General features: G+C 41.0%; 1 protein-coding gene across 3 annotated transcripts in view; it reads right to left on the bottom strand.

Annotated features, from left to right (window-relative positions):
• LOC308073437 (dedicator of cytokinesis protein 9) overlaps positions 1-12,767 on the bottom strand; it is a 106,676-nt gene that overhangs the window by 10,782 nt on the left and 83,127 nt on the right. For all 3 annotated transcript variants that reach the window (XM_080412335.1, XM_080412337.1, XM_080412336.1), the window contains exons 26-39: positions 12,589-12,714; positions 12,066-12,137; positions 10,864-11,010; positions 10,252-10,335; positions 9,533-9,644; positions 7,492-7,670; positions 7,272-7,388; positions 7,065-7,176; positions 6,745-6,875; positions 4,224-4,338; positions 3,758-3,824; positions 3,628-3,675; positions 1,577-1,716; positions 351-466 (exon numbers count right to left, since the gene is read on the bottom strand). In XM_080412335.1, the coding sequence (XP_080268461.1) occupies positions 351-466; positions 1,577-1,716; positions 3,628-3,675; positions 3,758-3,824; positions 4,224-4,338; positions 6,745-6,875; positions 7,065-7,176; positions 7,272-7,388; positions 7,492-7,670; positions 9,533-9,644; positions 10,252-10,335; positions 10,864-11,010; positions 12,066-12,137; positions 12,589-12,714 (1,566 nt within the window). The remainder of the gene's footprint in view (positions 1-350; positions 467-1,576; positions 1,717-3,627; positions 3,676-3,757; positions 3,825-4,223; positions 4,339-6,744; positions 6,876-7,064; positions 7,177-7,271; positions 7,389-7,491; positions 7,671-9,532; positions 9,645-10,251; positions 10,336-10,863; positions 11,011-12,065; positions 12,138-12,588; positions 12,715-12,767) is intronic.

The following is a 12,767-nucleotide window of genomic DNA, read 5'->3' as shown; positions in this document are numbered from 1 at the left end:
TTGCTGCTATTTGTCGCAAAGGTTTTATACCAAGTGAATGCAAAACATTGAAATACTGCGGTCAACTGTTTAAATAGTTTATCCCAAGCTAACCTTTCCTATATGGATGTATATAAACTATTTCTGACAGAAAATGAAAATTTGGTATAGTTTCGCAAGATAGTCTTCCCTCTAAGTTGCGAGAGAGGAAGGGGGATATTTCACTGACACAATAACTTGGCTAGTTCTGCGTTTTCAGCACAATAACCCCGGCAATGCTGGGCAAGCTGTTAATTCTGTTTGTCAAATAATTAGAGAACAAATGAAGAAGAAAATGTCTGATAACATATAACTGTATGCATTTATGTTACCTTGAAACCCATGATGAAGATGCCGAGTGTGTCCAGCACAGTCAGACACACCTCAGTGGCGATGTTAGCCTCCAGGACAGACTGGTTCAACACATCAGCGTCACAGGCGCTGTAGGCTGCAAAGACGACACAAAGCTGTAGTTCATTTGCTTCACCAAATTAAAGATGGTCTCCCTTTTAACAAGTAAATATTCATATCAAAATAAGAGGCCCAGCAGTATAAAAATGCAAAGCCATTGCAAAAAAAGTGGAAAATAAAGCTAAATGAAAAAGATAAAGGTTTCATTCTAAAATGAGTTATCCAACATTTGAAAAAAAAATCTGTATTTTATTGCAGTACCTTATGTTATGCAACATAAAGCTATGAAAGCCATTAGCAAGACAAGCTGCACAAGTTTCAAGTAGACCGTTTTTCCTCAAATAATTTATAACATTTTTGAATGAAAGCTTACATTGGCATGAAGTCGTTTTTTTCTTTAAGAAAGTGAAAGCTAAATGAATGTTAAGAGAAAATGAGTATGACAGATGGATGGTTTTAAAGGCAAATGTTTAACTAAAAGGGGCATGCTCTTAATTCAACCAAATGAACAGAGCCAGTAACAGTCTGCAAACTGCCTGTCGACCTGATACATTCTTACCATGGTCTACAGTTATTCCAAGCACACTTGAAATCTTTCTTACACTGAAAACACAAAGAAATGTACTTCATTAAATGACACCATTTAACCACTTTTTTTTTTTTTATGTTCCAAAACATTTCTAAAAACAGTCCATCTGCAAACTCACAACATGTCGTGGTGTGACGCGTTGTGATCTTGTAGATTGGCTATTTTCGGGGGGGTAATGCCATGCCAAACATAGGGACTCCAGGTTGAAAGTGGTTAACAGACTTACCACAAAACTCAACATGTTCAGCTAAAGTCATTGCAACGCTACAAGCAGACAGCTTGGCCTCCGATGAAAATGTATTATTTCATTATAACGACGACTGACCCCCATATGGGTAAACTCTTTAGTGTTTGACACCGGGCTGGGTGTAACACAGACAATGAAGAGGAAGAAGAAGAGGAAGAAGGAGGGGATGATGATGATGATGATGATGATAAGCATGTTTGTGTCAGATTACGAGTGTGTCAAATTACGAGAGGGAGAAGTGAACGGGGGAATCTCCCAGTGTAGGATGTTGGATGAATGTACATTCAGTAAGTACTGTATGGGGCACTTACTGTGGTTAAATGTGTATGAGTTATCCAGGCTGCTTAGCTGCTGTAAGCGGGCATGCATCATTCCCGCCCTGTTACGGGAGGACACAGGCAGAGTCTGAGACTTCCGCTCATGTGCTACGGGCCCTGCCCCATCCTGGTTCCTGATGAGGAAACAGGACATTGTTAGATGAGTGGCTGACTAATGTAGCGCAGCCAGGGTTAGTCAAGCAGGTTAGGGTGGATCAGAATCTGTAAACTCTAATCCTGCAGCCTCCAATGGTGAAATGACTTCCGGAGCCTGGTGTTGGTCATATCTGATTTGCTTTTATCCAAATCTGTGGCCATATCATGAAGAATGTTCCAAGTCAAGAAAATAATATTTTTTGGAAGAATTTGTTATTCATGTACCCATTATGACCCAGCATATACGTGTATTTTACTTGTGGAATTTATAAGAGGAAAAAAGTGTCGCACAATAGGCTCCATAGGCAGTAACAAAGGTAGGGTAAGTGATTTTACCTTTAAAATAAGTTTTGAATAGCTCTATATTCTGATAGTAGGCCTAGTCATTGCTATAGAGTGTTTGTAGTAAACAGAAAATTAATTTTCAGGTCGGGATACCAATTGTATCCAATCAGGAGAGAGAACACAGGATACAGGATGGACAACTGAAATTGGAAGTGATGACACAAAGAACCAAAATTGGAATTGTAACATTACCAGACTCTGGACAACCGGACCTCTCATATATGCCTATATATGGGCATATCGGGTTTGTTTATGGTTATGTCTGAGGCATAGTGACAAGCCTATATATGGGCGTATCAGGTTTGTTTATGGTTATCTCTGAGTCATAGTGACCTGCCTATACAGTATATGGGCGTATCGGCTTTGTTTATGGTCATGAGTCAGAGTGACGTGGCCATGGTCTGCCCGCCGGCCGGCCGGCCCTCCATTTAGCCAATTTTAAAATAGGATACAATTGAAGCTGATAAATGGGTACTCTCTCCTGATTAGCTGAATTTTGACAACCCACCTGAAAATTCACTTATCCTACCTTTAATTATATTGTTTCAGCCTTCAGGCCTTCTTCAAAAAAATGTGTTTATTTTGAAGAAGGCCTGTAGTCGGGTGTGTCAAAAAGGTTTTCCTCTTAAATTTATTCCCACAACCTTTAGTGTGGATTATGTTTCCTGCTACTTGTGGAATTTATACCAACGGCTTCAGCTCCAGCTAATAAAGAAAAGCTGAAAAGTGCATTGTGTGTGTTTGGAATGCAATTACGCTAAGTATGAAAGCAGTACCAGTAGTGTTAAAGCAATTAGACGCTATGACTGACTGCTTTAACACATGTAAGCCATGCAGGTGAAAATGAGAGACTCTCACAGCAGAAGTGAGCTCAGATAAAAGAAGTGGTATGTCTCACGGCATGGCAAATTCACAAGATGAGAACATGCGTTTAGCATAAGAGCTTATTCCACCTGTATTCTTACCCAAGCAGGAGAGGGCAGGAGCCATGTGTTATGTCACTATGTTAAACTTGCCAGCATTTAAGTGAACAGAAATAGAGAATAGTGGGAGGTTAGAGGGAGTGAACACCCAAAAGCCCTCGGTGAGTCAAGGACAGAGCTCTGCCATTGACCAAATTCCTACAGCAGCCAATGTGCTCTTATGTGGGCTGGGTAACAATAACAACACCCAAGACAAGTATGACGTAAGAGCAAAATGGCTGCAGTGTGAATATGGTCAATATTGGAAAGAAAATATGCGTTTGCATGTGTTTACAGTCATATCACAATACACACATTACATACAATGTTTCACAGTGGCGAGGCAATTTTTTCCAAATTGTTACAGTAGCTACATTGTATGTAATGATGTAAAAATGCTATTGATGTGTTAACGCCATCGAGGTGATCTCGTGTTGATCTCAAAATAACACCTTTGAACAAATTCTTCAGAGACAAACACCAAATATAGCCAACCTAACGATAACTAAATGGCACAAACAGGCCACCATTCATTATTAAACACTATATGTAAGCACCTGAACTGGGCACTGACAACATTACCTGGCGATGTATCTCTTTCCCATATATCTGAACTGATGGAGGCACACCCTGAGAAAGAAAGGAGTGAAAAGTCACGAATTGTGTTTCAAGGAGACAATGATGACAATCTAAGAGCTCTAAGAGATCTTACTCTACTAGTGTGAAGAAGTCCATCAGCTCAGCGGATGAAGCCTTGTTCCAGTATGTGAACAGGGCGTCTGAAAGGGAGAGATGAACATCATATGAGCTCAGTCAAAAGGACTCCACTAAGCACAGAAGTAGTTATATAGCAGATATATGAAATATACTGTGTACAATGAATATAAATACAGTACTCAGAATGGCAAGCTCTGTTTTTTTTTAAGAAGCTTTAGTCCTTTTTTTATATGGCATTATGTCCATGGCTTTAATTTATTTTCTTTCTATTTGTTCTTTCACTCTATTCTTTATTTTGTTCTTTTAGCTTTGCATAGTTTGTACTATTTAAAAATGGATTGAGATATATATATATATATACACACACACACACACACACACACGCGCGTGCGCACACACACACACACACGGCCGTGTGAGTAAGGAGCGTATAGATATTGAGTTCCTGACTGAGATCTTACCCTCTGACATGCTCTTGAGCACGTGTAAGAAGCACATGAGCAGACTCTTGATCTCTGCCTGGTCCAGTTTGTCACATCGCAGTAGGGTGCTGCCCAAGGTTGAGGCAGGCTGGCTCTGAAGGACAAGAGATACTTGTCAGAGATCCATAACTAGATGATGTAATCCTCTCCCTTCTCTCCTCTTCTACTAGAGGCAGCTCATTTTGCTTTTAGCAGAAACTTGACGTTTTCCTTGTGGTAACATCAATATCAAATTACAATTGTCAAATTGAGCTATAGTTTTGGTTTCTGGGACCCAGATCAAAACCTTAATCTGTGCCTGAGAAACTGGTCATTAAGTATTAAAAAGACATGATAAGCTTAGATTATCCTTGACGTGGTTAGCTATGCATCAGTACACTGGCATGTGAATGTACTTCCTAAAATGCTAACACAGACAGTACTATGGGTTTTCTCAGGGCCTGGGGTTAGAACTACTCTATAACAAAGTCCTACCAGGCCTCTGTTGTGGTCAGACTGCCACTGACCTCTACATGAAACTAATGATCACTACCTCTCCAAGTTGGTATAAAGGGTAGGGCGAAGAGAGAACTCTACCACAGCGAGGGATTGGCAGTATAAAGCAGCACGTTCCTTTGCCAGCGGTGAGCTAGTCTAGACCATAAAAATGGTTGGGGGTTGACTTCATGGAAAGCATGAGGCTATGGTTTGTCTCAGAATGCATTCGACAGAGTGGGGAACTTGAGAGCTAAAGTTAGCTGCCCCAAATAAGTCAGAGTAGTTGACTGAGGACTTTATGTCAGTCTTTCAGACTGAAAACAAGAATGACACGGCACACGTGAGTGGAATAGGAAAAGGAAAAAGAAATCCCATTTGCGTCCATGTTTATAAACAAAGTTTGGAGGTCAAGACTCAAGAGAGCAGAGAAAAAGTCTCATGAAACCCTCTAGCACAGCAGCAGCTCTGCTCATGACACCAGAGAGGACCGGATAGGGCCTTGCCTGCAAATACTTTTCTGGCAAAGAAATGGGCTTGAGGCAAGGACAAAACACACACACACACTGTCAGAGGGACACACAGTAAAAATCCTGTATGGGTCAATTTTTACACTCTCCGAGTTAAATTCACTCTGAGGATTTTTTTTTTACTGTGTATACTCTTACATTCCCAGATGGGACACACTCCTAGGAGGGCAGGGGGAGGATGAATGGGTAAAGGAGGGTGATATTTGCTGTTTTGTTTTTATGTACTTGAAGTGAAACGGTGGGCTGCTGTGGTACATTCTCTGCAACAGAGAGCAGGGAGAAGTCCATGGTGAGGCGCTTGTTGCGCACGGACAGCACAGACTCCTCGGTGTCTGTAAAGAAGCGCAGGACGTTGGCGGAGTGTCTCCGCACAAACTTCTCTTTCTGCCACTGTCGGCCATGCAGCGAGCGCGAGAGGGTGGGGGGTGGGGTGGGTGGGGTCAATGTTGAAATATTAACATGGAAGAGCATCAATTTATGTCTCTGACACTGTTGTCTGGTATTATCATAAGGGGACCTTTTGATAGGCCTGAGACACATACACAGGTCCCCAAAGAAGCCACCCATTGAAAATCATAATAGTAATTACAGCAAAACTGTATCGTGTAGGTTCATAACTTTTGACAGAGGTAGAGATTATTAAAACAAATATTTCACAACCAATAAAAGTACATGTTTGAACTTAATTTGGGAGAAAATGAGTTTTATATCATAACTTTCACTCGTTTACTTGACATCTACTAGAATTCCCATTCTACAATGCTGATCTTTGGCCAATTACAAGAGCACAACTGATGTTCGCAATCACGTGCTGTGGACACAGCGCCACGTTGAAGTTGATATTTCAATCTACAAGTACAAACCTCCCACAAAAGTATGTGTATCTAGTGTGTTTATTCAAAGATTACAAGAAAAAGTATTAGCAACTGTACATGTTGGCAAAACACTGTCCGGAAGAAATGTATTATCTCCTTAAGTCTTAACTATCAAAAGTTCTTTTAAGCTTTGTGAATTTGGAAATGGATAAGCAAAACTGTTGCAGACACCAAAGCGGTGATACCAATCGGGATGTGCTGGGGCAAGGCAGATTTAGCTGTTCGAACAGCGATTCACAAAATGTTGGGGCAAGGCAGAATTAGCTGTTCGAACAGCTATTCACAAAATGTATACAGTTCAACATATTTAGCGTTTATGAGAAGGCCAAATTATAACATAGGTACTGTTTTGAATTTCCAACATTGTCTTTAATTACACTAATCTCTGCTCCCATCAAATTTCAGACTACTTGAATATATAAAACCATATCATCTACTGTAGTTACCTTGATAAAAAACAATTGTAGTAGAGTTCATAGGCAAGATTCTAACAGAATCACAAGATCACATGACTGCCACGGTCTATACTGAACTATACTGTCACATACTATAATATCTTGGTACATGACAGTTTACAGTACAGTATATCAAACAAATCTTCCAGCAATGACAAGAACATACCTTGTCCAGAGAGTGGATCTTATCATTCTTCTCTGGGATGATGTTTACAGAGTCTGTGCTGATGAGCGACCCACGAGAGTCAGCATGACGCATCGAGTTTATATTGGGGGTGGACGACATGTGCGGTGAGGCTGTAACACATGACGGTAATATTAGATTCACAACACACATGCAAAGTCTTAGTGTTAATGTATACTCTGAGAGTGTAAAAAGTTACTAGTATTGGTATCGATAATGGTATATTAACACTAAGGATTTTGCTTGTCTACTCGTCTTTCCAAGCATCATAAACAGTGCATAAATTGTTGTTTTTAACCGACCAGTGCCAGAGATGACTCCGAACACATCCTTGTGGAGGCTGTTTTCCAGAATGGTGCTGTTCCTGGGAGGGGTCATCAGGGCGTTAGCGAGGAGTGAATCTTCTCTTCCATTCTACAGGGAAACACAGCAAGCATCATTTGATCCAGACCTACATGCTAGTGTTATTGTGTTAATTTTGATCCACGGCCACTAGGTGGCACACTTACATTGTTGGATTGGTTGATGCTGAATGGGGCTACTTCCTTCACGTTGAGCCTGTTGACGTTCTCTTGGAGCAGACCGAACAGGGGCAAGTAGAGGGTTGCCAATCTGGCTTGCTGGCTCTGAAATACAAATCAGTCGCTCAGAAGAATGTCTGAAGAGAACCTCATACCTGTGGCACTTAACCGTACTCTTGCCAGATGCAAGAGTGAAGGCGCAGCTTACCTTGGAGGTGTAGCGGTCATCAAAGGTGTGCTTGATCATCAGGTTCTTCAGCACTTGGATGGATATCTGGCGAACGTCCCTGAACTCCTGCAGAGCCGCACCAACCTCCCTGAGGAGCAGCCCGACCATGAAGTGGTTCTTGCAGAAGTCATCTGTCAGCGAGTAGTCCAGCTGGAGGTCTGAGAGAGGGAGGAAGAGGAAGACTTGAGGATTGGCTAACAAAGCAAGTGGAGGGAGTATAAGAAACTTAATACACTCATGTAAACAAGCCGGCAAACAGAATACATTTGAACTGAGTTATCGAATTGTATAAAACAGACGCTTGTGATAATGGCATTATAGACAAACTAGGCAGATGGCTAGATTGCTGAGGTACATAAAGTACAGTAACTAACATAAAAACCCCTTGAGCATAATGTGAAATATTTTCATTGCTGGACATTGAATCCCGGTGAGTAGTCTAATTGTTTTTTTTTGCTCTTCTCTCAGCACCTGCCCAGTTTTGTGCATGTCCTCCTTCTTCTTCATAGTCTCTCATAGATCTGCTTTACCTCTAGAGATATACAAGTTCATCCCATCTAACCAGGTCCACGGGAAAAGGCCAGATACATTGAATGTATTTTTTACCTTATGTTTAAATGATTCAGACTCTATTAACCACTTAAACCCTAAATACATACTTCATTAACTAGGGGTCCCCTCACAACGCGTCGCGATGCGATGCGTTGTGAGCTTGTAGATCGGCTATTTTCAAATAGCCTATGTATAAATAATGCTAATGTAGTTAATGTATGGTTTATAATATAATAATTTATATCTGAAAAGTAACTAAAGTTTTCAAATAATTGTAGTGGAGTAAAAGTACAATATTTGCCTCTGAGATGTAGTGTAGAAGTAAAAGTATTGAAAATTTGAAATACTCCATTAAAGTAAAAATACCTCAAAACTGTACTTAAGTACAATACTTGAGTAAATGTACTTAGTTACTTTACACCACTGGAGATGAGCAAAACACAAGAGGGGTTCCAATGATTAAGATCAAATCAAAACTCCTAGTTTTTTGGTCCTGTATAACCCACTCTATTCCTTTTTATGGCATGCAAGTTTTAACACCTTTATGATCTGAGCTCATGAGCTAAGAGAAAACAATGTGCCCTTAGGGTTAAACTTGGTGCGAGTCATGAAATTCCAAACTGTTGAGAAACATTAAAACTTTATGACACAAACGGAAAAAAAAACTCCCAATTACACATAACGCCCCACCCACACCAAAAAAATGTGTTACAGTTCTTATTCATGAACACAAATCATGAGTACCATCGTTTTACTGTGCAACATTTTGAAATGGATTGAAAAAATAAATACAAAAATAAATCATTCCACACTAAGTACATGTAATGATGCTAACTAATTGAGTTCAGGTTTTCTGGAAAATCTTTTGACCCATGTGGCCTTGATTGAAGCACTAGAGCCGTTTTGTTTTTGTTTAGTTTTTCAGATTTATATGCATTGTGAGCTTGTAGATCTTCTATTTTTGCCACATGACAGCATTGTATGATCTAGTTATAATTATAAATTAGTCATAACTGGCAAGAGTGAGAGGGGGAATACAACATAGAAAGACAAGCTCTGTAAAAACAGGATTTTCAGTGTAAGCACATTTACAGTAAACACAGATTATTCATACATTACAGAGTCAGCTGAATACAACAGACCGTGCTTTAGTCTAGTAGGTATTGTAGCATTATAGCACGATGTAATCCATCAAGTTATTGATTGGAAGAACTGTTATATTAGTGCTAGCCTTGTCCAGTACTGCAGCATGGTTTGATTGGTGACCTTATTAAACATACCAAGTTAAGTACAAACATTTCATTTGCACACTGTCAGAAGAGATACATTAACAGGGTTTTATAGTGCAGATTGGGGTTGAAAAGAAAAAAGATCATAACAAATGACCTAATCCATAACAAACTAGGGCGTCCATGAAATTTAAAAGGTCGAGAATCGCTGATGATGATATTCTCTATAAACTCCTCACCTTGAAATCTCTGTATCCTGCCCTTTCCAAAAGGCATGGGCAGATTCAGGGGGACGTAGTGCTCGTGGTTGCAGACGACACGCAGGAACTCAAACTTGAATTCAAACAGTGTCTGGAATTGAAAACACCAGATGCATCACTGAGGCAAAACAAACAATGGCCAACACACAAGCCTGTCCAAAACACATTCATTTCTGGAGCACAGCCTGAAATTGTGCTCCTCTGAATCCTGACATATTTCTAAAGTCTAAAGCAGGGGTCTTCAACAGGGGGTCTTCACTCAGAGTTACTACAGGGGGTCCGCCAAATCTTTGTGCGATATGATTATACTTTTATATTAACCACTTGAACCGTAGCATCCCTTTTCTGAGGAGAACTTTAGCCAAGCATCGGCTAGATCGAGCTTGTAGATCGGCTATTTTTGGCAAAGACACACATAGGTGTAGAGGGAAAAAAAATAGTTAAAAAAGTGTAATCTGAAACACAATTTTATACAATATAGAGGGGGTCCCTGCTTCATCTCTCTCAGCTAGAGGCTCCTTGGCCTGAAAAACGTTGAAGATCCCTAATCTAAAGAATAAAGGCCTCTCCCATCAAGGCTCCAAATATTGGACCAACCTGACAGGAGTTTTAAGTTTTTCTTTACTTCTCAAAACATGTTTTTTACAAAACATTATACAGTGTGTTTCTCCTCATATTACTGCTCTTTCTCACTGTACCTTGGGGTCTCCAGGCACAAAGCAGTTGATGTAGTTGTTGATCTGCTTGAAGGCAAAGCCTCTGTCCATCAAGGTGAAACAGCGCTGCAGAGTACAGGAAAATGTTAATTAATTTCATATTATTATTTGTCATTATATTTACAGTATGGCAACCACAAAACCATGTACCATGTGTATGTAAGTAGCGACAAACTCAAAACACGTAGCTTGGCGCCGCGTTTCGAGCTTGCGGATCTGCTACTTTTGAGACGCCGTAGTATAATCAAGTAGGGCGTTAATTTGCAACGAACAAAAAAAAGTTTTAATATGAAGATAAGAGGTTTCTGCCCGACACCAACGATATATATGTCACAGTACGATTGGAGAACCAGTCAAATTGAAGAAGGCGCACTCGGTTTCACCGACGGAGGCTCGCCGCCTGAAGGTGACTTGATGATGTACCGATAGGGATAGAATCGTAAATCATTGTCCCCCCTAATCTCGGTACCTCCGAGACCGTAATTTCTTTTTTTGACGGGAGCGCGGGAGGTGAACTCGAAGAAAACGAGCACTCCTCCTCTGACTGGTTCTTCAATCGTACTATCTACAGTCATCTACAGTGTAGATGCTGACCTTGATGAACACTGCCAGGCTGTGGTTGGCGTTCCGGGCTGCGTCCAGGTTGTCCTTGTACTTCTGTGTGACGTGGGGCATCATCATGGTCACCAGTGTCTCCACGGTGTGGTGGAAGGCTGCAGAGAAGCGCTGATTCCTTGACAGCTGAAGAAGAACAATCAGATTGTTCACACTGTGGTGCTTACTCACAGCCATGTAAAGCCTGAGGGCTTCAGCGACAAAGTGTCGTGACAAAAATAAAGTATTTCTAACTTCTTCCAGTTGAAAATACATAGTTTTTTTTGCTGCGCGACACTTTACCGAAGCATAAATCAGGCTTTAAATACAACACGGTCAAACCACAGTACCACAGAGGGGGCTCGCCAAATTTTTGTCCCTCTGGTTCCTGTTTAATCCATTAAGACCGGGAACGCATCTGTGTCATTTTAAGATTTGTTTGGTTATTCAAAAATAGCAGATATAGTACAAGCTCGAGCTTGTAGATCTGCTATCTTTTGAAAAATCGTGGAAAATGTGTGCAAATCTTTGAATACATATGTTTTGAAGCGAACATTTTTAAGTCCGATCTGTGCTTCTGGGTGGGGTGGGGTGGGGGGGGGGGGACCTCCCACTGATATAGCAACATACAATTAGGATTTTGAAAACATTTTTAAATATGTATTTGGCCGCAGACCCCCATCTCAAAATGTTTTGTTCCAGGGATCCCCAGAAGCAAAGTTTTGAGTTACAAAATGTTGGCTTTAAAAATGAATATATATTCAAAGATTTGCACAAATTTCCAAGATTTTTCAAAAATAGCAGATCTACAAGCTTGTATATCTGCTATTTTTGAATAGCCAAAGAAATCAAAAAATGACACAGTTGCGATCCCGGATTGAATGGGTTAATACAACCTACTCTTGTGAGAGAATAGTAGTTTCCACAGAAGCCTCCAGATGACACAGGGTGATGCCTGTAAATTGGAAAATGTGGGGCTGTGGTTGAGTTACGGGGCCATGTACAAATGCGGTCAATAAAATGCACAGCGAAGTGGTGCAGGCCCTGGATACACAATGCTGTGAGTGTGGTACTGTGGTTGTGTCCACGAGACGGGGCATGTTATAAAGTACAGCTGTGCAACTTCAGCTACGATGCTGTGGGCAAGAGCAGACTCCTCTGTGAGTCAAATCAAATGCACGTGTTTGCTGGGGCAGACGTACCTTCACTTTGCCACTCTCGATCAGGTACTGAGCCATAGATTTGACTAAAGCTTCGAAGAAATACCAGGAGTACTGCAAGGAAGAGAGACAAAAAGTATGCAACTGATCAGTTAACCGTAGAAAGGCAAAACTACAAGCCGTAACAATGCTGTGTGTTGGTACAATAAATCCTTTGAACAATGCTACAAAAGCCAGATTTATACACGGAAATAGCCGATCAACAAATTCACAATGCGTTGTGAGCTTGTATATCTGCTATTTTCGTCACCCAACACTGGCGCACGAGTGTAAATCAGGCTTAAATCCCATGAACCCTAGCATCCATATTCTGGACATTTCATAATAGCCAAACAATCCGCAAAAATAGTCGAAGATTCGGCGAAAATAGCAGATCTGCAAGCGCACAACACGTCACGTTGCGTTGCCTTGTGAGTTTGTAGATTGGCTATTTTCGGGTGAAGAGATTTGGTGTAGAGAGATAAAAGGAGGGGACCAAGTATAGACCCCTGGGGGACCTGGTTACCTTGAGCAGCTTGTTGCTGGTGAGGAAGTCAGTGGAAGGCTTTAGGATAGCGGTCATGGCTTTGGCCAGCTCCTCATGCACTGTTCTGGTGGTGGAGGCTGTGTGTGGCTCAGTCTTAAATACGTACTGAGAACGGAGGCACACAGAAATCAACATCAGCTCTCTAGTAGAACCGTCAC

This window comes from Gymnoscopelus braueri (genome assembly GCF_963280865.1).
Source record: "Gymnoscopelus braueri genome assembly, chromosome: 18".
Classification (NCBI taxonomy): Eukaryota; Metazoa; Chordata; class Actinopteri; order Myctophiformes; family Myctophidae; genus Gymnoscopelus; species Gymnoscopelus braueri.
Note: the sequence above shows the minus strand (reverse complement) of the source record. Positions and strands in the feature narration are given on the sequence as shown.